We start from the raw sequence: 26,021 nt of genomic DNA, 5'->3' as shown, positions 1-26,021 counted from the left end.
CCAAGAAGCTTAAGACCTCTTTGTGTCACTTAAAAATACCAGGGAAGATTTATATAAGGTCATTTCTTTTATTCAAATTATAACTGAGTATAAGATGTTATTTTCTCCTTATATTGTCCCCATATTTTTGTTTTATAGATATCACTTTTATGTTAGAATTTATATTTTCTTTAATAGGCGTTTAATTTGCCCCTTGGGACTTTAACGCATTTCCTGCATCATCAGCTGCATTTTCCCTCATACATATTTCTTTTTCGTTTTTTCAACCTCTTTTTAGTGCCAAGTTACTTATATTTTTAGTCAATACAAGCATGTTTAGTTTGGACCTAAAAAATAAATTATTTTGTTTATTAATAATAACATTTACTAAAATTGGAGTACAACATAATGATGCATCTCTATTTCCTTAGTGTTGGCTATTTCAATTTTGGTACTAATGATTTCTGACTAAGCTGGACGGTTCTGCATCTATTACTAGTTCTTCCTCCTGAGTTGAGATCGATCATTCAGATAGACGGGCGTAAACCACCGAGCTTGGATATTAATGAGATTTATAGAAGAGTTATCTATCGGAACAATATCCTTATCAATCTATTAACCAGTAAATTTACACCATAAAAATTAGTAGTGTCTAGACAAACTAGTACAAGAAGTCATGGATACACTTCTTGATAATGGAATCAGTGAACAACCAATGAGAGACCATTAAAATAAAATTTATTCATTGTAACAAATTTTTTAAGTTCCTTGAAAATGACTAAATTCTTGGACAATGCATGTGACTTTTTTCTCGAGGAAGCTAGTCAATCTGATATGTGCTATATTGGCATACACTTATAAAACTCACAAAAATTGTAACGATAAAAAAGCGATTTAATTGGTTTGGCTTGATTCCAACATTTCAAGAACCGACTTAATTAGTTTAATTACCTTTTAAAGAAAAACCGACTCAAAAGAACCATGAACGCCATAACAATGTAGTCAAGCGTAGAGCTAGTTGTTTAGAGAATGTACATCGCAGGTCCATAATTTAAATTTAACGGGTTTAATCTTTAGGATCTTACCACGGAACCGATTACACTTATGAAATTATTAGTCCATAATTTAACTTTTCTGAACTTGTGGTTTTCCTCACATACACACACACGTACAGATGTGCTCTATGAGGAAAGTGATGAATTCAGTTAAACCCGTGGACTATATGCTACATCCACAACTGCCTGTATAGTCCCTGTGCTTAATCTAACAAAGTTTTGTATAAAAGAAAGAGATTACACTGGAGTTTGATTGAGATTCAGGGGGAAAGATTCTTACTTAAAGCTCCCCCCTCATGTAGTAGTACGCCTTCCCCAGGCCCCCTTGTCACTTTTGGCAAAGCTGTGAGTTCATGAGCAAGTGATGAACTTTGGGAAAAATACTGAACTTCATACATGTACAGAATTGCTAGACTCCCCCAGGTCCTATTCACAAGCAATAAGTATTAGCAGAAACTTACATATCTAAATTACAATTATCAATCATGCATCCCTTGCTTTAACACTGACTTCTGTAAGTGGTGTGAGAAGCGTCTTCGGGCTTGGAGGACGAGTGCTGAACTTGTGAACCAAGATCGTAAAACATGGCAAAAACGCTACATAAAGTCCTGCTAGGATGAATGGTACAGCAACAAGCCAGCCCAATATCTGCAAAAAGTTCTCCAAAGTCCATTGCTAAAGGTCAGTTCAAGAATGCGAAGACGAATCAAAGTTACTTCAGCATCAGGTTTAGTAATTGACAGAAAAGTAATTCTTCATGCAGAGAGAGGTAGATATATCGAAACTCTAAGAATAACAAAATTTTGAAACTTTGCCCACCATCAAGTCATAAACACATATTCCACAAATCCATGCATAACAAATGACCCTTTAATAAGTATGCAGGCTTAAGGAAATGGAAAGTTATGCTTTATAGGCCTTCAAGAACGAAATAGCTATATCCAACCAAAAAGAAAGGAAAACTGAGAAATGCCCTTTCTTCTTCTTTTGGTACTTAAAAATTATATTGCAGCCTGAAGTATAATTGGAATGAAGAAGCCGGACAAAGTCTCAAACTTCATTTTGCCCCAATTTGTATCTACTGAAGAAAGCCTACCTCATTGGATCAAGAATCTACCGTAATAAAAACGAAAATCCTATGCTCTATTGGTAGGAGAGAAAAGAAATGCATCTAAATCAAGAAGAAAACCACATCAAAAAGATATATCGGTCTAACAATCAAGAAGATGATACTCATATAAGATAGAAACGAAGGAAGAGATGCTCGGATGCAAAGACTTCTTCACTTACCGCGTGGAAAATGCTGAGCAAGACTTCCTTTGAAGCCTCACCAGTGAAGACCTTCTTTAGCGCATCAGAGGTCAAAGGAAAATGAGATGCACCAGTCATAAACTCACCCATGCGTAGAAATGGAATGATCAGACTGCAAAGTGGAAGGCAGAGCACTAAGTGAGGACTTAAGCAGACATACCTCACACAGGTTCAGTACTAAAGAAAAGATGCAAATGAAATTACAAGTATGCTGAGACATGGAAAGCCGGACGAAATATAGCTTAGATCACAGTTTATCCTCACTTGGACTAACATCTGACTTGCTTCGTTGAACACAAAGTAAAACAACAATCTTCCATCACCTTAAAGCAGACATTATCTTCAACATAGGCAGATTTACAATGGGAATGCTAACCTAACCAGCTGGATAAAGCATCACATTCAAACCCTTAGGGACAACAAATTGATGTTATTCCTATAAGGTAATGGTGTAGGAAATTCATGCCCAACAGTCCCCACCCCAAACACAACAGTCTCCATTACCTTAAGTTAAATACTCAAATTCACGTTTGTTTAAACCTGAAATGTCTTTATTATTTAATTTCGCTGTCATATAAATGACCTGAAATCTCTTTATTGCCATGTCAAGTACTATATCAAAGTGGAAAATACGCAATGATTCCTGAAGTGAAGAGGACATTTACTTGCATAGACATAGTTGTACTGTTGCATATCATGGGAGTTAGGACTTAGGACTACAAATGAAATGAAATCACAACTTTATGAAGCTCTCTCATAATACAATTTGAACATAAGAACCCTAATTGCTTCTTTCTGACACAGTCTAATAACGAACAGGAAAGAGATTCACATATACTATGTCCAAATGTGGGCCTTCTGCATTTTAAGAAACTTAAATCCTGTGGGGTCATTGATTAACAAATGCATAACATTGATGCTAATAACCAAAAGCATAACATGATGCCACATCCTCCTTTGTTTCCCATTTCTCACAAACCACAGAATTTGTTCTAAAGATCCTAGCATAAAATTGGAGAGAAGAAACATTTTACCAAAAAAAAAAAAAAAAAAATTGGAGAGAAGAAACATGTGCAATACTAACAACTTTGGCAGAAATAGATGTTAAGCTGATAACAAGATTCCTACTTTATAACAAAGAAGCCTGACCGTCAAAGAGATCTTGGACCAGGTAGGGGGGTTGTGTGTGTGTGTGTGTGTGTGTTGTGGGGGTGGGGGGTGGACAATCAGATAATTGAGCTAATAAAGAACCATTGTAAAGTACCTCAATTCAATTGGAGTAGCAATGAAGTTAGCCAACATCGTAGTTGGAGCATGACAAAAGGATCCCAATAATGCAATAGCTATCCCACATAGGAATACAGTGACACCTGTTGAGAAAAACAGATTGCACATAAGTTTTATTTGATTAGAAAATTCAATCGATTTAGCAGAAGTCAGTTCACTCAATTGTTTCTAGCCAGTAACAAAGCAATTAAACTGCAAATTATAATTTTTTCTGTTTAGAGAAATCTGTTTTACATACATGAACTTACATGTAGTCTTTTAATTATTGACTTCCACCTTTCTCATCACACAAATCGATATGTCTGAAATTTCAGCAACATTATGGTTGCCAAACTAAGTCAAGATATGATTGCCGCTTGCGCTGTAATGTAAGTTTCTAGAAGATGATATTCAACAAACCAAACCGATACCAAAGGAATAAGTAAGAAAACTGGCTATGCTCCAGATAACATAATTTTTTTATGACAAGGGAACCCGCAGCCGCTACCCTTTGGGTGCGCACAGGGTAAACCCCGCTCCTGTGCAATAGCCCGCAAACCACACAAGAGAGATAACCCGCACTAGGCAAGCCATGTGCCACGAGCTCGCCCCAGAAGGCAAATCCCCTACTTTCGTGGGTAGGGGGTTTCGAACCTGAGACCTCCATTATGAAAGCCCCATGCTCAACCAACTGAGCCACCCTTGCGGGTAAAGCTCCAGACAACATAATAGTTCCACATCATGTCAAAAAAAAACTATTTGAAGGAAGATATTCAATACTCAAACCTATGATTATGGGCTGAAGCTCCTAAACTGACATTGAATGGGATTAATTGATTGCTGACCAATTCACAGGACCATTAATTTCAAATCCATGTAGAAGTTCCATAAGTTGTAATATGTACTAGCACGTCGTTTTTTCTCACAATCAATAGATCCATCTCTACAACCCCAAAAGTCCTTAAATCAAGTTGAAACCAGTAAAGATGAATAGCCTGTTTGGCCAAGCTTTTGGGAGGCCAAAGGTGCTTATTTTTGTCAAAAAATGCTTATTTTAAAAAAGCGAGGTGTTTGGCCAAGCTTTTGGGAGAAATTAAGTGCTTCTAGGGAGTAGCAGAAGTTGTTTTCCAGAGCTAAAAAAAGTAGCTTTTCCCCAGAAGCACTTTTGATAAAATACACTTAGAAGCACTTTCTAAAAGCTTGGCCAAACACTAATTGCTGCTCAAAAGTTCTTTATAAACTAATTGGTCAAACACAAACTGCTTCTCACCAAAAGTACTTTTTTTAAAAGCATTTTTGAAAATAAGCTGATTTTAGAAGGCTTGGCCAAACAAGATAGAAGTCTTCCAGAAGTGCTTGGAAGACTATCTATGAGAAGGTTTATATGTAGTAATTCAAAGCATTTTAATATTGCAAGGTTCAAGCCATTTCCAATTCATTAAAAGAAACTTCACTAATCCATCTTATTACTAATTCTTCTACCACTGACACCCCCCTGCAATTCAATACTCCCACTATGCTCAACACATTAATTAAATAATTGAATTACAGTCAAGATAACCTCATTTTTTGTCATGAGAATACACCACAAGCTTTAAGAAAGTAAACAAGGAATGTTCCCATAGAGAAATAAATTTACATGAATAAGGATTATAAGAACTAATTCCAGCTTAATAAAACATACCACAAATGGGAAATACCCCCATAGTGATTCCGAGAGCCGCAGAGAACGCCAACTGTTTCGGCTCTGTCCCCCTTGAAAGCAAATCATGAAAAACCATTCATTTTACAAATCAGTAAAGCTTCTTTCTTTTGTTATCTTGTCATTATAAAATTACTACTAATTGAATACTTATTATTCAGACACTTGACGAAAAACTCAATTAAAATACCTTTTTTTAATACGTAAAGATTTTATTAAAGGACCTATAAGCAAACTCTTTAATCCATACTACATATTATCTCCTACATCATCAACACAACCAGTGTAATCCCACAAGTGGGGTTTGAAGAGGGTAGAGTGTATGCAGACCTTACCTCTACCTTGGTAGATAGAGAGGCTGTTACCAATAGACCCTCGGCTCAAGTACAGCAGAAATACGGCAATACAGAAACATAAGCAGCAACAATGTCAGGATAGTAAGAAAACTAAAGTAGAAGCGACAACACGTACTGTAGTAATAGAAAACCTACATATTACCTCCTAGCAAGTGCAAATAGTCCAACTACTTATCCATCCTATCTATAGTACTGCTACTGCTATAACACCAAAAGTACAGATTTTTAATGCATTAGAATACCTAAAGCTACTGCTCTAAACTAATTCTAATTAGAAAAATGCAATCTTTTCTCCTTGAATAAAGCATATCAATTCACTCATGCATTAGATACATATATTTACATACCTTAACAAAGAGAAGGGTAAAAGGGTAAATATATATACCTCTGGAGGATTTGGATAAAAGGATCAATGATTTTCCTGCGAGTCCAAGAACCCATTTTTTATCCAATCTCTTCACTTTCAACCTCCAATTATCTATTTTAACACCACCCCAAATCCACATATACCGTTATAAAGAGCAAAACAATTGATTTGAGCCCAGTGGGTGGTGGATCATGCAGGTTTTGTTTGAACAAAAAAATGGGTTGAAAATGAAAAGAATTTAAATTAATAATAACTTAGCTTTGATGTTTAATAAATTTTGTGATATTCTTATCTTCTGGAATATTTTGAGCCTTTCAAAGAGAATTAATTAGAACTGCACACGCCATTAATAGCTTCACAAAAGCCTTTACTTTCTAGAGGGATTCGGGGTTCTTGATTTAGAAGTGGGGGAAGATGTATATCAAGAAATTGAAAAAGGAAGCAAACGATGTCGTAATTGGTACGTCTTTGTTATGGTGACATCTGGAGAAAAAATATCTTTGTATATTTGGGGTCCATGAGAAATGAGACGAGAGAGAGAGAGAGAGCCGAAAGTGTTGAGAAAATCAAGGTAAAAGGTAACAATGTCAAAGGTGAAAACAAGAAATAAGGAGACAAGAGGAGAGATTTATTTCTTCAAAGTGTGTCACGTATCACTTTTCACATCTTTATTTTTATAGTATCACATAAAAGGTTAAGAAAAGGTTGAACATATGATATTAATAATTCAGATTGTGGGGCAGGTTATAAAGGTGTGAGAGATACAAACATAATGATGAGAAATAATGGTCTTATCACTTATGCACAGAATGGAAAAAATTAATTAAAGTTACATTTTTATAGTCGACATCAAAAGTTATTGTAATTTACACCATGAAGCTTCCTCACACTTCACCAACTGGTTTTTTCCTGTTCTTAATCCTTCTATTTTGTTTTTAGGGTATACAAAGAGTAACTACGCCTTCTATGAATTTGCTCATATTGCTTATTCTAAATTTAGATAAGGAAGAGAGTTTGTTAATCTTAGTTAATTTATGATGAATCCTTATATTGCATAGATATATATTGACCAGAGATGAATTTCAATAAAGGAATATGATCAATGAGAATTTATAAGGAGAATTTAATTTGTTTGTGATTGAGGCGCAAATAGGTTCGAGGTTAGATTTATTTTTTTTTATGTATATATAGAGAATATCGTAAATGGGTTGCCCAAATTCATTTCGATTGTCATTTGACGGGTCGAGGCCACCATTTTGATGGGCCTTAAAACAGCAAGCCCAACCCATCACTACCTAGGTTGCGGGCCTGGCCGGGCCAGCTAGACTTTTTTGAAAAAAATATTTTCATAATTTTTTAATTTAAATTCTAATTAAAAAAGCTAACATAAATATTTACAAGACAATATTATATTGTGTTACTATTTGCAAACCAAGTCTCAAATTTACAAATAAAATGGTTTTAATAATGTTTATTAAGTTTGGCTTCAAGTAAAGATTTGATTGTATGACTTCGGTATGAAATTTCTACCATTCTATGTAAATATTTTGGGTACAACTGAACAAGAAAACGATCTTGTAAGATCAACCTTCTGCGAAACTGAATAACTTTTGACATTGTTACACTCAACATATTAATAACTGATATCACTCGAACCAAATAGAGATATTAATAGCAAACTAAACACTTAATGAGTAGTAATGCAACTTGCTAAATGGGAATATTAACCTAGCTTTGTTCCAATACATCTCAATAAAATGCAAAAGAAAATGACAATATTTCATCCATTTAAAGTAAAAATAAACTTCTTAGGAAATTTCCATGACACTTATGACGTATCTAACACCAGCGCATCATCTTCATCAAGCACATCTGAATCTGCTTGTGACAATTTTTTTTATTTTTTAATTAATTTTTTTATTAAGCCCGCGGGCCGACCCAACCCATGCATGCACTAGCCCACGGGCCAGCGGGCTTACTTGGGCCTTAGCCCATATTGACGGCTCTAGATATATATAATAAATGATGAATATCCTTGATGCTGCCTTCGTGTGCTTTTTTGAACTCTCTTCGTGAAACTTTTTTGACTCCGCCACGAGTATAAAGAGTGTATTAGTATTGACCTAAAGGATGGAACTGGATCCAAAGAGTAGGTCACTTTTTTTTTTTTTTTTTTTTTTTTTTTTTTTTGATTTTGATGACAAGGGAAGTGTAGGTCACTCTGAATTGTGGCAGTACTTCTTTTCTTGTTGTGTTTAACTTGCATGAATAAAGAGAAAACATAAATTGCTGCTTCAGCATGGAAGACTACCATTTGTATACAAACAAACAATTTTTTGGAAATGCAAGTTGTTATCAACGTAAGTGGAGTGATCACCTTCCAACAACCAAAAGATGTTGGCGCTTCTACAACTTTTTCTACTGCTACTATCCTCAGTGAATCTCCACATCTCATGGTATAAAGGAACTAAAAATATAACTTAATTTATTAATGTTTTAAATCTAATATGACATATATTCAAACTATACATCTCACAAAATAGGTGAGACAGCCAAAATGGGACTTTTGCTATCTGTAATGTTAGATGTGCTTCTTTTTTTTTCGCCTGCTCATCAGTTAACCCAAATGCAAAAGACAGTGAATTAACACTTTCTCACAAGTCAGGTAGCATAAGTCTGTCCTACAGAACTGATAAGAGATCTACAAGTGAAGTGTTGGTCACTCATATATAGCACAAAACTGCCTTAGCTGCCATCAATAACCAACTCAACAAAATATGTAACAAAAACTTCAGATCAACAACTCTTCCACAGAGCAAAACTCTGCAGGAGGAGGCAAAGAGACTTATCAAACTAATATCTCTAGCATGGAGTGAATTATTTAAAAGGTCATTCTACTATAGTAAACTCACTATCAAAGTCACTTATGTTTGTTTCATATCAATAAAGTCACTAAAGTTAGAGTAGTATATCAACAAAGTCATTATATAGCCAAGAAGCTAAAGGAATAATTACATAAACCTCTCCTCGAGTTTGATTTTGTTTAACTTACTTTGTGGCTATGCTTACCTCTCTTAATTTTTTTGTTTTATAATAACTTTTAACCAAATTAAAAAATTGTAATAATATCCAAAACTTCTCCTTAATAACTCTTTGCGCTATAAACTGTGTATAACTATTGATAATTTCTTCAAAATATAAAATATGTGTGAACAAATCATCTTTCTCATATTTGTATTTAAAAATAAATCAGATTAATTAGAATATTAATGTTTCAGGAACTATATGACTTAATTCTTGTTATAGAAAATTGTCAGAAATTAAGCATATACATGAACTGCTTCTGAAGCTATTAAAAATTTTGAACACATAAAATTTAACATATTTGGAAAAATCTTAAAGAAATAACAGACTTTCAATGATGATAATAATTCTAATTTTATCTTTAAATGTAAGTCCATTAAAACAATATTTGTATTCCCAGTATGTTTCGTTCAATTTTTCCCAACGTGGGTTTCAAATTTATATATATATATATATATATATATATATATATATATATTTCTCATTACATATTGACAATGTAAAATGATATATCAAATATTACTTAATAAAATTCAGTAAATTGAAAGGACTGTTGGAGGAGAAAGAGACAATATATCTTTGCTTTGCAGCAAGTGGAATATCCATAACTTAAAACTTTAAATCAATTTGGACAAAACAGCAAAGGTGATCTTTAATTTAAGTGGCACCCCTCGAATTTTCATAGTTAAATTTTTAAAATGTAGACCGTAAATTCGGACATGAAATTTTTAAAAAAATTGAAATAAAATTTACATATTTGAAAATTAGGTAAAAAAGTAATATAAGTCACAATAATTGATAATTCAAAATCGCGGTAGAAGTAAAACTGATTTGACTCTCTTGAATTTAAAACAGCGACACATAAATTTGGACGGAGGAAGTATCATCCTTGAGGATGATGGTTACTACTCTTCTTTCTTGTGATCCCTTACATTAGTACAATTATTGAATTCCTCCTCCTTTCCAGTGAGTGAGGTACAATTATTGAAGCATCTCTTCTTACTCGTGCAGTACAAGAATATGTTGTTGCCTTCCTCCAATAATCTTGTGATGCAGACTTAGTCTATATAAGGGCTTGCAAGGAAGCAAGTAATTCATCAATTTCCATCTTTTGTTGCTCTTAATTAAGCAATTGTGATCCATCAGTTTCCATCTTTTCTTACTCTAAATTAAGCAAATATGGAAGGAAAGGTAATGATCTTTCTTTTCATTAGTTAATTACATTACTTTGATGATCTGTTTACTTTGCTTTTCAGGACATTGAATTTTCACAACAGAGAACATTACAGATTTTTGTAACAACCAGTGAAGAAATTGCAGTCAAAATTTCAAGATCCAGGATTTCGTGCAAGGGGGTTCAAAAAAAAAAAAAGTCCATGATAAGAACTCACCGTAAAAGAATACTAGGCATAGCGTAATGGGTTTCAACCTCCGCTCTTTATTTTGGTTCATAACAAAACCTCAAAATGGTTTTGCCTACAACTCTTTTTTCTAGGCACGCTTTAAAATATGAAAATCATATAATCAAGATTTAACAAATATATTTACTTTGTAAAATTTAATAATCTATCAAAATTTATAAGAAAAAGAATATTTTACTTAACAAACATCAAGTGATCTATACCAAAATGCTAAACCTACAATTTTTTTATACTAAAAAAATTAAAAGCTCAAATTTTTATTTTGACGAACAACAAATTGCAAACAATAACAACAAAAGAGAATATAAACTAAACTATACCATTAATAATCTTAATATAAGAGGCCACAAATAGGAATTTAAGAAGCAACCAAATCTATCCATTTTTCCGAAAAAATATGAAAATGCATGCGCAAAAGTGTTGAAATCCATTTTCGAGCTTTTGACCTTTCGGTCAAAATGAACCCACATTAACCATTATGCCGCGCCTCACCTTTTGTCATGTGGGTTCAATCATCGTTAATAAACTGCAGTTAGTTCTTCGAAAACTAATTTCCACAAATAAGTAGTATAAAACATTTTGAGCAAGTGGGTTCAACTGATCCCACTTGCATCGAGGTAGGACTGCCCCTGATTGCAGCATATCCGGACCAGCGGAATGCGGAAGTGCGAGGCTTGAGGACGCAGTTTCGCATTCCGCTGGTCCGGGTATGCTGCAATTTCTTCACTGGTTGTTACAAACATCTGTAATGTTCTCTGTTGTGGAAATTCAATGTCCTGAAATGCAAAGAAAACAAATCATCAAAGTCATGTAATTAACTAATGAAAAGAAAGATCATTGAAGACAATTACATTTCCTTCCTTATTTGCTTAATGAAGAGTAAGAAAAGATGGAAACTGATGGATCACAATTGTTTAATTAAGAGGATCATTGAAGAAAGTTATCCTTCCACCAACGTTTCCAGCCATTGCTATGAATTTGAGGAATAAGAAAAGAGGAGGATTTTGTAGAAGGATAGGGGACAATTTTCTTTTTATCAGTAAAGAAAATGTAGAAGGATAGAGACTAGGAGAGAATGAGAAATTATATAGTTAGTTCTCCTAAGGATAGGACGATCTCAATTATTTTTGTACTCAGCTTTCTCACGGGTAGGCTTCAATAGTTGTACCTCCCTCTCACAAGAAAGAAGAAGATAATTGTACCCAAGGGATTCTGTTGCTATTCCCTCCGTCTCAATTTAGGTAGCACCATTTTAATTTCAAGAGAATCAAACGAGTTTTTCTTCGACCGCAATTTTAAATTATCAATTATTGTGACTTATATTACTTTTTACCTAGTTTCCAAATATATAAATTTCATTTCAATTTTTTTTTTTTTTTTTTTTTACAGATTTCATGTCCGAATTTACTATCAAAATTCAAAAATTTAACTCTGAAAATTCGAACGGGTGCCACATAAATTGAAACAGAGAGATTGACAGATACTACTTTGCCATATTTTGATTCTACTTTTTCGATTTTCATTTTCAATCAATTAAACCAAAATTATTGTAGGATGGTTGTTCATCCTTTCCCTTTAACATTCACTCCATTCCCTTAGATGAAAAAAATAATAATCTCTTACTGAAATAGAAAAACACGAGGATTCCCCGGTTTTCCATTAATAATAAGATTGAAAGTCAACTAATTATCTTCTTAAGCACTTTTAGATCTAAGTTAAGAGATATAGTATTTGATTAATAAATACTTATTCGTACTAGGTATTTAAGCAAATAAATTCAATGTAACAACCCAGTGTTTTTTCAGGTGTTTTGAATTACTTCTTTATTTATAGTCTATTTAATTTTAACGAGTTTCACATCGAAGCGGGTAAGTATGAAATATATTCACATTATATGTTTATATTTATTTTGTTAAAATATTATTAGTATGTATGTAAAGTACGAGATAGTAAATTAACTTGTGGCTAATGGGCCATTGTCACCTCTAGATAGACCGAATTATCAAGGATTTGGATTTATTTTTAAAAGGAAGACCGAACGGGCCGAATAACTCGAATTGCGGTCCACGTCTTAAAAAAGGTTATTAGGGCATTAAAATATTTCTTGTATTGACGGGAGGAACGTGGGAATATCGGACGAGAGAAAGTGGCGTGGAGAGTTGGAAAGAGTGGAAATTTCATTTGCCGTATCCAGGTATTGTACTTAATTCCATTCCCTAGTTATGTTTGATGAACTGAAATAGGATGACTAGTATAAGTAATTCATACTGAATAATGCCAAGAACCTATCTTAGAGGGACAAATTGATTATGGAGTCATGATTGTATCTCTTAGGCCTTGGGAATTGAAATGGTATTTATTAAGAGGCAATACCTTTCTGGATTACAATTTTACTTTGCAGGGAATTCATTTGGCATTAGCACATATTTTGGGATTAGAATTGTGGCCGATTTGGACTTTATAATGCGTGTTAGTACATGAAGATGAATGTCACAGTGTGTTGCAAAGAAACGTTTTTTCTTAGTTTTTGAATACATCAGTGATTAAGGGAGACTAATAGCATGTCAATTAACGGACTTAGGACCCGAGGTGTCCTAAAATTATGAGATCAGTTTTCATAGATTAATTTGGACCCATTATTTATGTTATTGAATAGATTGAGGCTATTGGAGATCGTTTGAAGACTATTTGGCGTTTCAAGAGAGGTTTGCATTCCGGTTATAAGGCAAGTGAGGCTTAAACTCTTAGTTTACTTGCTTTTCATAAAAAGCATATGGTTTGTGTTGTATGTATGCATTTAAACCATTTAGTTCGTGTGAGGGCAAGGCATGATCTAAATTGGATAATTTTCAAGTTTCTAAAGTAATGACCGTATGAGTCCTTTACGTAATTTCGCTTAAATAGATACTATTTATATAAATGTAAAGTTTAGAAGTGCTTATTGATTGGATGTATGTTCTACTTATCATATCTTCAGGGCATACTTCTTTTTTCACGGTCCCATTGATGTTCGGTGAGAGATAGATGCTAGAATTTTAAGTAACCCGGGTAAGATGGGGGTAAATAATGCCCTCTCCGGAAGACGGGGTAAGACATAGACAAATACGTACTATGTCCCGTGAGCATAGATTCAGATTCAGTGTAGTGCATCTATTGCTTGTCCGGGTAAGATGGGGGTAAATAATGCCCTCTCCGGAAGACGGGGTAAGACATAGACAAATACGTACTATGTCCCGTGAGCATAGATTCAGATTCAGTGTATTTCATGTATTGCTCGTCCAAGTAAGGGGGTAAATAATGCCCTCTCCGTTAAGACGGGTTAAGACATAGACAAATACGTACTATATCCCGAGTATAGATTTAGATTCGGTGTTTCATGTATTGCTCGTCCCGGGTAAGATGGGGGTAAATAATGCCCTCTATAAGACGGGGTAAGACATAGGTAAATACGTACGATGTCCCATGAGCATAGATTCAGATTTAGAGTATTTCATGTTTTACTTGTTTATGCTTCATGATTTCAGCTTTAACTCCAGTATTTTCTATATGTTTAATATACTTGTATTGTGTAATTGCTTTTATGCATTATCGACATTTCAAAGACTTGTTCCCTTTCCGGGTAAGCCGAGAGTGTCGATGATCTTGCCGGATCTTTTAGACTCACGCTTGTTGATGTCGTATGTGTGCAGTGTGGTTAACGATGACCCGGAATAGCCGATACTTGATTCATTCCATAATTTGTTCAGTTTTTGGTGAAATGAGTTGAGGTGAGCCACCATTAGATCATGGCGGCCTCTTCTTCTTTAGTTAACTTAGTAGTATTCCGAGCTACGTCTCCTACTTTTATATTCAGACTAGTAGTTCCATGACTTAGACATTTTTATGGGGTTTATGGGCAAGAATCCATCAATTTCATTTGTATTTCGTCTCCACACTTTTCTTTATATTATGAGACTTTGCGTATTATTCATTTTATTCGTCAATTTTCACATGATTAGCTTAGAGGGTTCGCCTTATGGGTAGAAGCTCGACAGGTGCCCGGTCACGGCCTGAGTGTCAGAGTTGGGTCGTGACATTCAACTTATCATAATTAAGTGATTTAATAAAATAAAAATATGGTGGTTAATTATGATTAATTGTTAATAATTTGGTGTGCTTAGAGTTGAAACACATGATATATCATTTAGTTTGATATAAATTAAACAACCAATACCAATAAACTTTTACCGTATTTGATATTGGTTAAAAACTTTACCCTTGAGAATTCTCACAAGGGGAGCTAGAAAACGAAATGTGGTGCAGTAATTTTTTAATTTACAAAGGGCACCAAACACCGTACTTGATGTGCTGAATTTTATACATAATAACAAAAATATTACCAAACATAATAGAGTATTAGTTATACTGATTTTAATACATGAATAATTCACTTACTAATCATCAACAAAATGACCCCTAAAGTAAATGGGAGCAGACTGACATGCTTGGAGGATATCATTTTTTATTTTAATTGGAAGACTTAAGTCATCTTGGGGCCATCTAAACTTGTCTCGATTCATTTTTTCTTCACCTCAACTTTAAATTTGCTCCCGATTAACACTTAAGCCTATTTAAAATATGTAAATTATTAGACACTTTTTGTTGAATAAGCCAATAATAAAAAGTGTGTGTAATCCACTCGTCAATGACGTGTCAAAGTGACAAATTAAATGTGAATACATGGTATTTGGGACCTAAATAAGAATTAAAAGATGTATTGTGTGTAAAAGAAAAAGATAATTTTAAGCAAGAAAAGAAAATAAAAAAGAATATTCTCTAAACGTGAAAATCAATTCAAACCTTGATATCTCAACACATAAATCTAAACTAAACTAACACATAAATCTAATAAAAAAAATCATAAATCAGCAACAATGAAAAATTCAGATTCTAAAAGTCTAACAGTGAGAAATTGTAATGGTAGTGTCATTTTCAGATTTGAAGCAAAGGAGGAGATTGTAGTGGTGGTGATTTTCAGATTTGAAGGAGAAGAAAATAGTGGTTATTGTGATGGTGGCGCTATCGGTGACGGTAATGACAGAAATGGTGGCCGTTTTCCGGTGGAAGAAATGGCGTAGTGTTGACGGTGATGACAAATCTGAAAAGAACATAATGGTGGTGAAGTAGCTGGATTAAAAAAAGGAAGGAGAATGGTGGTGGAAAATCTGGAAAGAACATAATGGTGGTGAAGTGGCTGGATTAAAATGGTGGATGGTGGTGGCGGCGAATTGGTGGTGTACGGTGGTGGCAAAGAAAAGGCAGAAGAAAAGATTTTTAAAAAAAAAAATTGGCTAATTAAATGTCTCTCACGCTCTTTTTTTTTTAAGTGTACCACACACATTATGCCACATCAGCAAAAAGTATCTAATAGATACATTTTTGAATAGTTTAAGTAGCCGTTTGGCCATAAAAATTACTCATTTTTTTCTGAAATTTTTTTTTTCACTTTTTTTTACTTTTAGGCGTTTGAAATATTCGGAATACAACTCGGAAATGTATTCTATCTTCAAAAACAAAAAAACTTATTTTCAAAAAAAATTCACTTTTTACACTAGATTTCACCAAAACTACAATTTCAAAAAAAATCGCTAAACAATTTTATACAACTTCAAAAATTCCAAAAAATGTGAATTTGTTTTTGATATTTATGGCCAAACGACACCTAAGTGTTCAATCCGAACAAACCCAAGTTGAGATGTCTAAATGAAATATGTGGACAAGTTTAGGTGACCGCGGATGGCTTAAGCCTAATTGGAAAGTACTACAAGTTGAACCACTCACTGGAAAGTACCTTCTGAGCTTTGATTTTAATTGGAAAATACCTCCACAGTTCTCCTTCTAAAGAATCCGTCTACTGCTTTTCTTGATTTGTACTCTTCACCAGTGAGCTCAGGGCTCGAATTCTTCATATCTTTTGAGATTTGTCCCACCTTTTGCCTTTCTCCATTCATTTTTCAAGTGGAGTTAGTAAAACGGATTACTATATACTGATGGAAATATTTTTTATATTATCAATAGTATTGACATATTATAATCAATTATTTTATCATATAAATCAAATATGGGAAAAATCCTCCCCTGCAGAGGGAAATTTATCGGTGAATGCGGTGGGAGTCATTGCTCTCAAGGGCGGATCTGCATGGAGCCCAGATGATCCGAACCCCCTTAACACAAATCAAAGCTTAACTCAGAGATGAAGGGGCTTCAAATTTTCATAGAGCACCTGAGTTTGAGTCTATGAAAATCTTTCAACCTCAATTTGTCAATGTCAAAATATTTCATCCAAGAAAAAAGATTAACCAAATATGAAATTCGCTCTTGTGACCTTGTCCTTTCCAATTTGGCATTCAGGGGTTGGGGTTTCCCCAGAAAGAACTAAGAAAAAAATATCAGAATAAACTTCCAAAACACCCAACACATAATTAGAGGTTATGTATCAATTACCAAATCTAAAATACCATTTATGTAAGTAGATCCTGGAATTATATATTCTTTTTATTGATGGTTTCTCTTTTGTACTGATAGAAATATTTTAAAAATTGCAGAGGATAAGCACAACAGAAGACCTTGAAGTTAATTAAAAGGAAAAAAAAAAAAGATGAATGAAAGCTACTTAACATTTTTGTGTCAAACTTTAAAAATGGATGGACATAGAGAAGGTTTCATCGTGATTCTACGGTTGTATGCAGCGACCAAACATTGTCTTACGCATTGCAATTTACTATTAGTATAAATTTCAGCGAAATATCATAGAAGTATTATAAAACATTAAATATAGTACTACCTTTACTCTCTTTTCTTTCTTGGTGTGGATTCTTGGATTTGTTAATGCAAAATGCAATTTAATTAAACTGAGACAAATGCACAACGTGAGCAACATATATTCTAATATTCATCTATGATAACCTTTTTCTTTTCAGAAACATACGCGTTCCCGAAATTTAGCATCTCATTATTCGATGGCACTCAACGGGGCCAATTGGTTTGGTATGTTACGCATGGTGAAATGAGAAAATTTCTTATAATTGGTTCAATGACTTCAAAATTTCACATGGACTATTAACTTAAAGCAGCTCGACGCATCTTTACCTTTTATTATTGTATAGATTCAATGGCCAAATAACACTAAAAGTTTATTGCATTCATTCAACTTAACATATCATGTCTTTATTGTTCATTTCTTTTCTCCTGACTTCACTCTGTCACGCGATAGTTTCTCTCTTTGTGTTTCTTCTTCGCTCTAGCTATGAGAGTAAGATATCTTTATTTACATATAAGTTATTTGAAACTAACATACAAGAAATTTTTAAACATTCATTTTTTCTTCTATTCAAATCATAAAGAATTGTGGTAAATCTATTTCTCTGACCGAAAGTCCATTTCTTAACCATAAGTCCATAACGATGTGTATTTTCTATTTCTACTTAATATGAGCTTTTCTGTAATACTTTATATGACTTACTTTGAATTGGCAATTAAAGTTTCAGCATTTGATTTCTTATAACTTATCATGTCATTTAATCTATAAGTAACTCGTGTTTTGCAGGGGCAGCTCAATACTATTGAGGGTTTAAAGCCAAACTTATATGAGAGGTTTAATTTTTTTTATCACAAAAATGAGAATAGAAAAAAAATCATATTTATTTTTTCATTTGAAGTCTACTTTTTGATGATCTATGTCGATATCTCACTATCTTCTCGAGAGCTCATTTTTTCGAAATTGAATCAAAGATTCAATTCTTCTTTTTGAGTTTTGAACAATCGATTTATATTTTCTAGTTGAAATATTTTATATTCTAATAAATAGTTAAAGAGACATATATATATATATATATATATATATATATATATATATATATATATATATATATATATATATATATATATTACGTAGTAAAATATCAAAAACAAGCAAATTTTAGATGAAAATAATATTAAAAAAATTGAAATAATATAAACTAATTGAAGAAGTTGTAACTTGATTTGAGAATAATTATTTAGTGCTTCAATAAACCTCTTGAAATATTTGGTGTCGATAACGTTCAAATCCACTCCTCGGAAGAGGAATTTTCATTATCTCCGTGTACCGCAATTTCTTCGTATGTTAATAAGTTCTAACTATGAGTGGAGTTCAATCCCGAAAAGCAGAAAACAATATAAAGTAATGCAATCAAGAAGTGAAGGATTTATATCAACTAAGCTAAGAAAAACACTTTTTCAATATTTGATTTTTAATTTAAAAACTAACAAAGATAAAATTAACCTAGAAAGCAAGTAAAATGATCAATGTCCAAAGCTTGGATACGAGGAACTCTCAAGTAACGATCCAATATATTTTTTCTATTTTCATTTTCAATCAATTAAACCAAAATTATTGTAGAATGGTTGTTCATCCTTTCCCTTTAACATTCACTCCATTCCCCTGGATGGAAAAAAAAAAAAAAAAACCCTCTTACTGAAATAGAGAAACACGAGGGTTCCCCTGTTTAACATTATTAATAAGATTGCAAGTTAACTAATTATCTTCTTTGAGTACGTTTAGATCTAAGTTAAGAGATATAGTATTTGATAAATAAATACTTATTCATATTTGGTATTTAAGCAAATTAATTCAACTTATCATAATTAAGTGATTTAATAAAATAAAATTATAGTGATTAATTATGGTCAATTGTTAATAATTTGGTATGTTTAAAGTTTAAACACATGATATATCCATTAGTTTGATATAATTTGACATAGGTTAAAAACTATACCCTTGAGAATTCCCACAAGGGGAGCTAGAAAACGAAATGAGGCGGAGTAATTTTTTAATTTACAAAGGGGCCGTGTCGTTGTTGGTTAGAGTTATGCAGGTATCATCAATGAAGGGATTAGTTATGTATGGATAAGTTATGTAGGGTGTAGTTATGCATGGTTTTAGTTATTCGTGGTATTAGTTATTCTATCTTCTACATTGCATAAAATAATACATAAATTCCTCCTAACTTATACGTGTATTAATTATGCGGGATTGTAAGTTAGTAACTAAACACCGTACTTCATGTGCTAAGCTTTATACATAACATTATAACAATTAAAATATCACCAAACACAATATTAGCGATACTGATTCTTAATACATGAATAATTCACTTACTAACCATCAACCAAATGACCCCTAAAGCAAAATGGGAGCAGACTGACATGAATGGAGGATATCATTTTTGCAATAGTTCCAGATCTTGGTGGTTATCAGTATCTTCTGAGCTTTGATTTTAATTGGAAAGTAATACAAGTTAACGACTCACCCCCACTAGTTCTCCTTCTAAAAGATCCGTCTACTGCTTTTCTTGATTTGTACTCTTCACCCGTGAGCTCAGGGCTCGAATCCTTCATATCTTTTGAGATTTGTCATACCTTTTGCCTTTCTCCATTCATTTTTCAAGTGGAGTTAGTAAAACGGATTACTATATACTGATGGAAAGAATTTTTAAATTATCAATAGTATTAACATATTATAATCAATTATTTTATCATACAAATCAAATAAGGGAAAAATCCCGCCGCGCAGAGGGAAATTTATTGGTGAATATATGTGGTGGGAGTCATTGCTCTCAAGGGCGGATCTCCATGGAGCCTAGATGGTCCGAACCCCCTTCGTCAGTAAAATACGCTGCGTATATAGGATCAAATTTTTATTTTATGTGTATATATTAAATTTGAACCTCTTAACACAAACTAAAAGCTTAGCTCAGTGATGAAGGGGTTCAAATTTTTACAGAGCACCTAAGTTTGAGTCTCGTTAACAACAATTTCTTTGATTTTTGAACCTCCATAACAACCTCAATTTATAGAAGTCAAAATCTTTCGTCCAAGAAAAAAGATTAGCCAAATATATAATTCAATCTTATGACCTTGTCCTTTCCAATTTGGCCTTCGGGGGTTGGGGTTTCCCTAGAAAGAACTAAGAAAAAAATACCAAAACGAACTTCCAAACACCCAACACATAATTAGAGGTTATGTATGAATTGCCAAATCTAAAATACCATATATGTGAGCAGATCCTGGAATTATATATTGTTTTTATTGATGTTATCTCTTTTGTACTGATAGAAATATTTTAAAAATTGCAAAGGATAAGGACAACAGAAGACCTTGCAGTTAATTAAAAGGAAAAAAAAAATGAATGAAAGCTACTTAACATTTTTGTTTCAAACTTGAAAAATGGATGGACATAGGTTTCATCGTGATTCTACGGTTGTATGCAGTGACGAAACATTGCCTTACGTATTGCAATTTACTATTAGTATAAAGTTCAGCGAAATATCATAGTATTATAAAACATTAAATATAGTAATACTACCTTTACTCTCTTTTCTTTCTTGGTGTGGATTCTTGAATTTGTTAATGCAAAATGCAATTTAATTAAAGCTGCATCAAATGCACAACGTGAGCAACATATATTATAATATTCATCTATTACTATTATGTATGATAACCTTTTCCTTTTCAGAAACATAAGCGTTCCCGAAGCATCTCATTATGCAATGGCACTCAACGGGGCCAATTGGTTTTGTATGTTACGCATGGTGAAATGAGAAAATTTCCATAAATGGTTCAATCACTTCAAAATTTCACACGGACTATTAACTTAAAGCAGCTCGACGCATCTTGATCTTTTATTATTGTTTGAAATTCAATGGCTCAATGACACTAAAAGTTTATTACATTCGTTCAACTTAATACATCATGTCTTTATTGTTCATTTCTTTTCTCCTGACTTCACTTTGTCACGCAATAGTTTCTCTCTTTGTGATTCTTCTTCGCTCTAGCTATGAGAGTAAGATATCTTTATTTACATTAAGATATTTAAAACTAACATACAAGAAATTTTTACACATTCATTTTTTTTTTCTATTCAAATTATAAAAAATTGTGGTAATCTATTTCTCCGAAAGTCCATTTCTTAACCATAAGTCCATAACGATGTGTATTTTCTATATCTACTTAATATGAGCTTTTTTGTAATACTTAATATGGGTTACTTTGTATTGGCAATTACAGTTTCAGCATTTGATTTCTTATAACTTATCATGTCATTTAATATAAGTACAGTCAAACCTCTCTATAGTGGCAGTGTTTGTCCGGAAATTTCATGGCTGCTATAGTGAGGTGCTGTTATGCATGTATATCTTTAGCGTTTGATATTTAGATCTCATTTAGCTATTATAAATAAAAGTACGCAAACAATTAACTTTTTGTACTTTTATGTTATAAACGAAAACAATATACTTGTAAATTTTAAAATCTCAATTGATTTTCATATCTCATAAATTAAAAATTGAAAAGACTAATAAATTACTACTAAATCCATAACTAGTTGTACCACACGGATAAAGAATTAAATATATGGAACATATGCATTTTAAATTAATTGAGAATTTAAATATTTTAAGTTTGACGTAAGAACTCTATAATTGTAGGCTGTTTCGTAAATTCTAATCTCTTAGTAAAAATATAACGCTTCAACTGACGAAATTTTTTGTCCAAACTTTCAGCAAAAGGAAATTCAATAGCTTTCCCTTGAAGGTTGTCTAAGTGCTTAACATTTGACTCTTCTATCTCCAAGTAGCAGTAAGTTGAGGCTCTTCATCGACACTTTTGTTGTCTACATATATTTCTTACAAAATATTATTACACGCTATTTGAGTATGGCTGTTAAAGAGAGGTAATTTTACAAAGAGTGTACCGCTATAATAGATGCTATTGCTATTATAGGCAGAATGCTGTTATAGACAAGTAAAATATAACATGAAAAATCGGTTCCGGAGAAAATCAGGCTGTTGTAGTAAAATATTGTTATAACGAATGGCAATTATAGCGAGGTTTGACTGTAACTTGTGTTTCAGTTTTGATTCAAAAATTGGGCGGATTGCCTTTCATATGGACTGGTTTTTTTATCCTTTTCCCCTCAAATTAGTGCTCTTTAATTGCCCCTACTTCTCATTTAATGAAAATTTGTGGGTCAAAGTACTCTTATTCGTGCGTCTACGAAATCAGAGATTCGGGTTCAAACCTCAACATAGTAAAAAAAAAAAAAAAACTATTTTGCAATGCAGGATTTTCATAGAAACTATGCCTATTCGGGGTACAGTTATGCCTTAAGGTATAACTTCTGTCCTACAGAACTATGCCAGACAAGGGGTAAAATTATGCCTCAAGGCATAGAAGTTATGCTTTAGGATAACTTAATTTCTACATAACTATGCCTTAAGGCATAACTTTATCCCGAATAGGCATAGTTTGCTATGAAACCTTGCCTTGCAATTTTTTTTTCTTTTTGACTCTGCTGGAGTTCGAGCCCTGAATATTTTCGGCCACTTTTTTAATCGAAGGGCAAAATTAAAGACCAGCAATTTGAGGGGCAAAAACTAAAGACCACCCCGAAATAAGGGCAATCCTGCGAATTGCCCGTTTTGATTGCTTCATTATCGGAAGAAGATGAAGAAGCTGGAACCCTATAATTTATAACCCCTCCATACCCATATTAAAAACGCCCTAACTCATTTTGTCTAACTTAAACTACTAAAATTTCAGAGTAATTCAAGAAGTAGATTGACTTTAACTTCTTCCTAATCCCATCTAAAATACTGAAGACAGTGGAAGCATACTGTAGTAGTTATATATGGTCAGGAGACAATGTCATTACGAGGAGATCACTGGTAGCTTGGGAAAGGATGTGCTGACCAAAAAGTATTGGAGGACTGAATTTGATAAATCTCAAGATGTGGAATAAGGCTGCAACTGCAACGAATCACTGGGATTTGGCACACAAACTGGATAAACTATGGATCAAGTGGATGCATACATTTTACATAAAAGGGCAACATTTGGATACTATGGTGATCCCAAAGCAGGCCTCTTGGATGGTGAGGAAAATTATTGAAGCTAGAGCAGTGATTGATCAGAGGCAACTAGAGAGGACAACTACAAAGAGTATAATCAGACAAATATATTACAAACTCATGGGACTGCAAACTAGAATGAACTGGAAATGTTTAATGTTATGAGGCTAGAGCAAGGCAATTTTCACTTTGCGGCTCCACTCTCAACACAGGATGCACACAAGTGATAGATTGGATAAATGGAGTATATCAGTGGATACAACATGTATACTATGCAAGATGTTGCTTGAGACCAGAAACCATCTGTTTGTTGAATGTAGTTTCACTAAAAGAGTATGGAACAGATTACTGCTATGGATGCAGAGGCAACCAAACGAGGCAACTACATGGGACCAACACTTTCAATGGACTTTGTGCAATGCTAAGGGGAAATCAAAAGCTGCCCTAATGTTCAAGATGGTGTATGCAGAGGTTGTTCATGAGATATGGAATGAGAGAAACTTGCGTATTTTGAGAAGAAGGGTAAGAGTGTAGAAGCTATAGCAAGACTTATTGCTTGTACATGCAACATTAGAGCAACAACAGGGACTAGTAACTTGATGCAGAGACTGAAATTTTGACTAGTTGCAAATAGAGTAGTATAGAGTTCTATGGTAAGAGTGATGTAAAGGGACTTCTGGATAAGGGGATATCTCAATTAAGAGATGATCCTGAACTAGAAGACTTTCCTAAGTAGAAGTTGTGTAGCTGAGCTTAAATTGTATTTAGTCTGATAGAGAGACTCAACAAGTGAGACAGCAGAAGTGAGTGATATCTGCTGTGTTTATGTAACTTTTCAATGGCGATTAATATAATCATTTAGTTACCAAAAAAAAAAGAGGTGTAATATCGAAAAATATACTAAGAATTTCTTAAAGAGTAAACTGGAATGTAGAAATATAAAAAATTTGATTAGAAAGAATTGGTTTGACTTCCAATCTTATAGAAGTGTCCTTTCTCTTCAAGTTACAACGAGATCATGGTGATAACTATAGTAAAGAAAACAAGAAATATGTAGACAGCAGGCCCTGTAAAGCTTGATTAAATATTAAGAAAAAATAATATCATTTAAAAATAAAACTCCATAATTTAAGAAGGGGGAATAATACGAGAGAATGTTAATTGTTTGAGGAGTATATGCTATTTTGGGACGGAATAAACCTTATAGCCTAACATCTCTTTTTCTTTTTCATCCAAGAAGCTTAAGACATTTATGCCGCTTAAATATAGAGTAATACATACGAAAGATTTTTATAGGGTCATTTTCTTCCATTCAAATTATAAGTGAATATAAAACATTATTTTCTCTTTATATTATATGTCCCCATATTTTTGTTTTACAAATGTCACTTTTATGTTAGAATTAATATTTTCTTTACTAGGCATTTTGCCCCTTGGGACTTCTGCCGCATTTCCTGCATCATCAGCTGCATTTTCTCTCATGCATATTTTTTTTTTTTTTTTGGTCAACCTTTTTTTACTGCCAAGTTATATTTTTTGTTAATACAAGCATGTTTCGTTTGAACCAAAAAGATAATATTTTTTGTCTATTAATAGTAACACATTTACTAAAATTGCAGTACAACATAATGATGATTGACGTTTTTGAAAATAGGAGAAGAAATTGCATCTCTATTTCCTTGGGGTTGACTACTTTAATTTTGGTACTCATAATTTCTGATTAAGTTGGAAGGTTTTGTCTCTAATAGACACGTCTATTACTAGTCGTTCTTCCTTCAGAGTTGAGATCGATCATTCAAATAAATGGGTGTAAGCCAATTAGCTCAGATATTAATGAACTCTATAGAAAAATTATTTGTCGGAGTAATGTCCTTACCGATCTATTAACAACAAGTAAATCTACACCAGCAAAATTAGTAATGCATCAAGAGAAGTAGTACAAGAAGTCGTGAATACACTTCTTGATGATGAAATTCGCGGACAACCAATGAAGAACGGTCATAATAAAGTTTTCAAGTCATTTTCTAATGTAATCGAAGACAGAGGGAAAATTTTGTAAGATTCTGCTTGGCAATCGAGTTGATTATTCAGGATGTTCTCTTGTCGTGGGTCCTTCACTTTCATTACATCGATGTGGATTGCCTCGTAAAATAATAATAATAGAACTTTTCCACACATTTATGATCAAATTAGACAACATCTTGCTTCAAACATAAGAATTGCTGAGAGTAACATTCGAGAATTTTTACTTCACTTGGTGATTTCACAAAACTGACGGATTCTTTCAAAATAAATTGTATTGTCAGCAAGTGAAAGGACTAAACGAGTAGAATAGTATAATTTAACTTAAAGGCTAGATATATTTAGTTGGATAGAACAAAGTCCTATTGGAATTCATTTTTTTGCGCGGATTGCCCTTCTTTTGGGGTGGTCTTTAAATTTTGCCCCTCATATTTGTGGTCTTTAAACTATGTCCCTCATATTGCTGGTCTTTAATTTTTGCCCTTCGCATTGCAACTTTGAGCTTTCACGCAGAAATCATGAGGTTCTGAGT

The 26,021-nt window shown here is 33.2% G+C and overlaps 1 protein-coding gene across 2 annotated transcripts; it reads right to left on the bottom strand.

Moving 5' to 3' along the window:
* Nucleotides 1-1,237: 1,237 nt before the first annotated feature.
* LOC132052128 (uncharacterized) lies at nucleotides 1,238-6,471 on the bottom strand. 2 transcript variants are annotated; one of them, XM_059443501.1, is made up of 6 exons: nucleotides 6,055-6,464; nucleotides 5,296-5,366; nucleotides 3,610-3,715; nucleotides 2,325-2,457; nucleotides 1,545-1,682; nucleotides 1,238-1,460 (listed from the first exon to the last, which is right to left on the bottom strand). In XM_059443501.1, the coding sequence occupies exons 1-6, from the start codon at nucleotides 6,108-6,110 to the stop codon at nucleotides 1,425-1,427; spliced, it is 540 nt and encodes a 179-aa protein (XP_059299484.1). In that variant the 5' UTR covers nucleotides 6,111-6,464; the 3' UTR covers nucleotides 1,238-1,424. The 2 variants fall into 2 exon arrangements, with proteins under 2 accessions (XP_059299484.1, XP_059299485.1); XM_059443502.1 differs by lacking the exon at nucleotides 5,296-5,366 and having other exon boundaries at nucleotides 6,055-6,471.
* Between the last annotated feature and the right edge of the window lie 19,550 nt (nucleotides 6,472-26,021).

This window comes from Lycium ferocissimum, chromosome 4, assembly GCF_029784015.1.
Source record: "Lycium ferocissimum isolate CSIRO_LF1 chromosome 4, AGI_CSIRO_Lferr_CH_V1, whole genome shotgun sequence".
NCBI lineage: Eukaryota > Viridiplantae > Streptophyta > Magnoliopsida > Solanales > Solanaceae > Lycium > Lycium ferocissimum.
The sequence above is the reverse complement of the archived record's forward strand: the minus strand, read 5'-3'. Positions and strand labels throughout refer to the sequence as shown.

What these genes read in the sequence shown, in the direction of transcription:
- LOC132052128 (XM_059443501.1), bottom strand. Translation starts at nt 6,110, where the DNA reads ATGGGTTCTTGGACTCGCAGGAAAATCATTGATCCTTTTATCCAAATC. An exon ending in GCTACTCCAATTGAATTGAG is followed by an intron (nt 2,458 to 3,609) that starts GTACTTTACAAT and finishes TCCACTTTGCAG; the next exon opens with TCTGATCATTCCATTTCTAC. An exon ending in TGCTCAGCATTTTCCACGCG is followed by an intron (nt 1,683 to 2,324) that starts GTAAGTGAAGAA and finishes AACTTTTTGCAG; the next exon opens with ATATTGGGCTGGCTTGTTGC.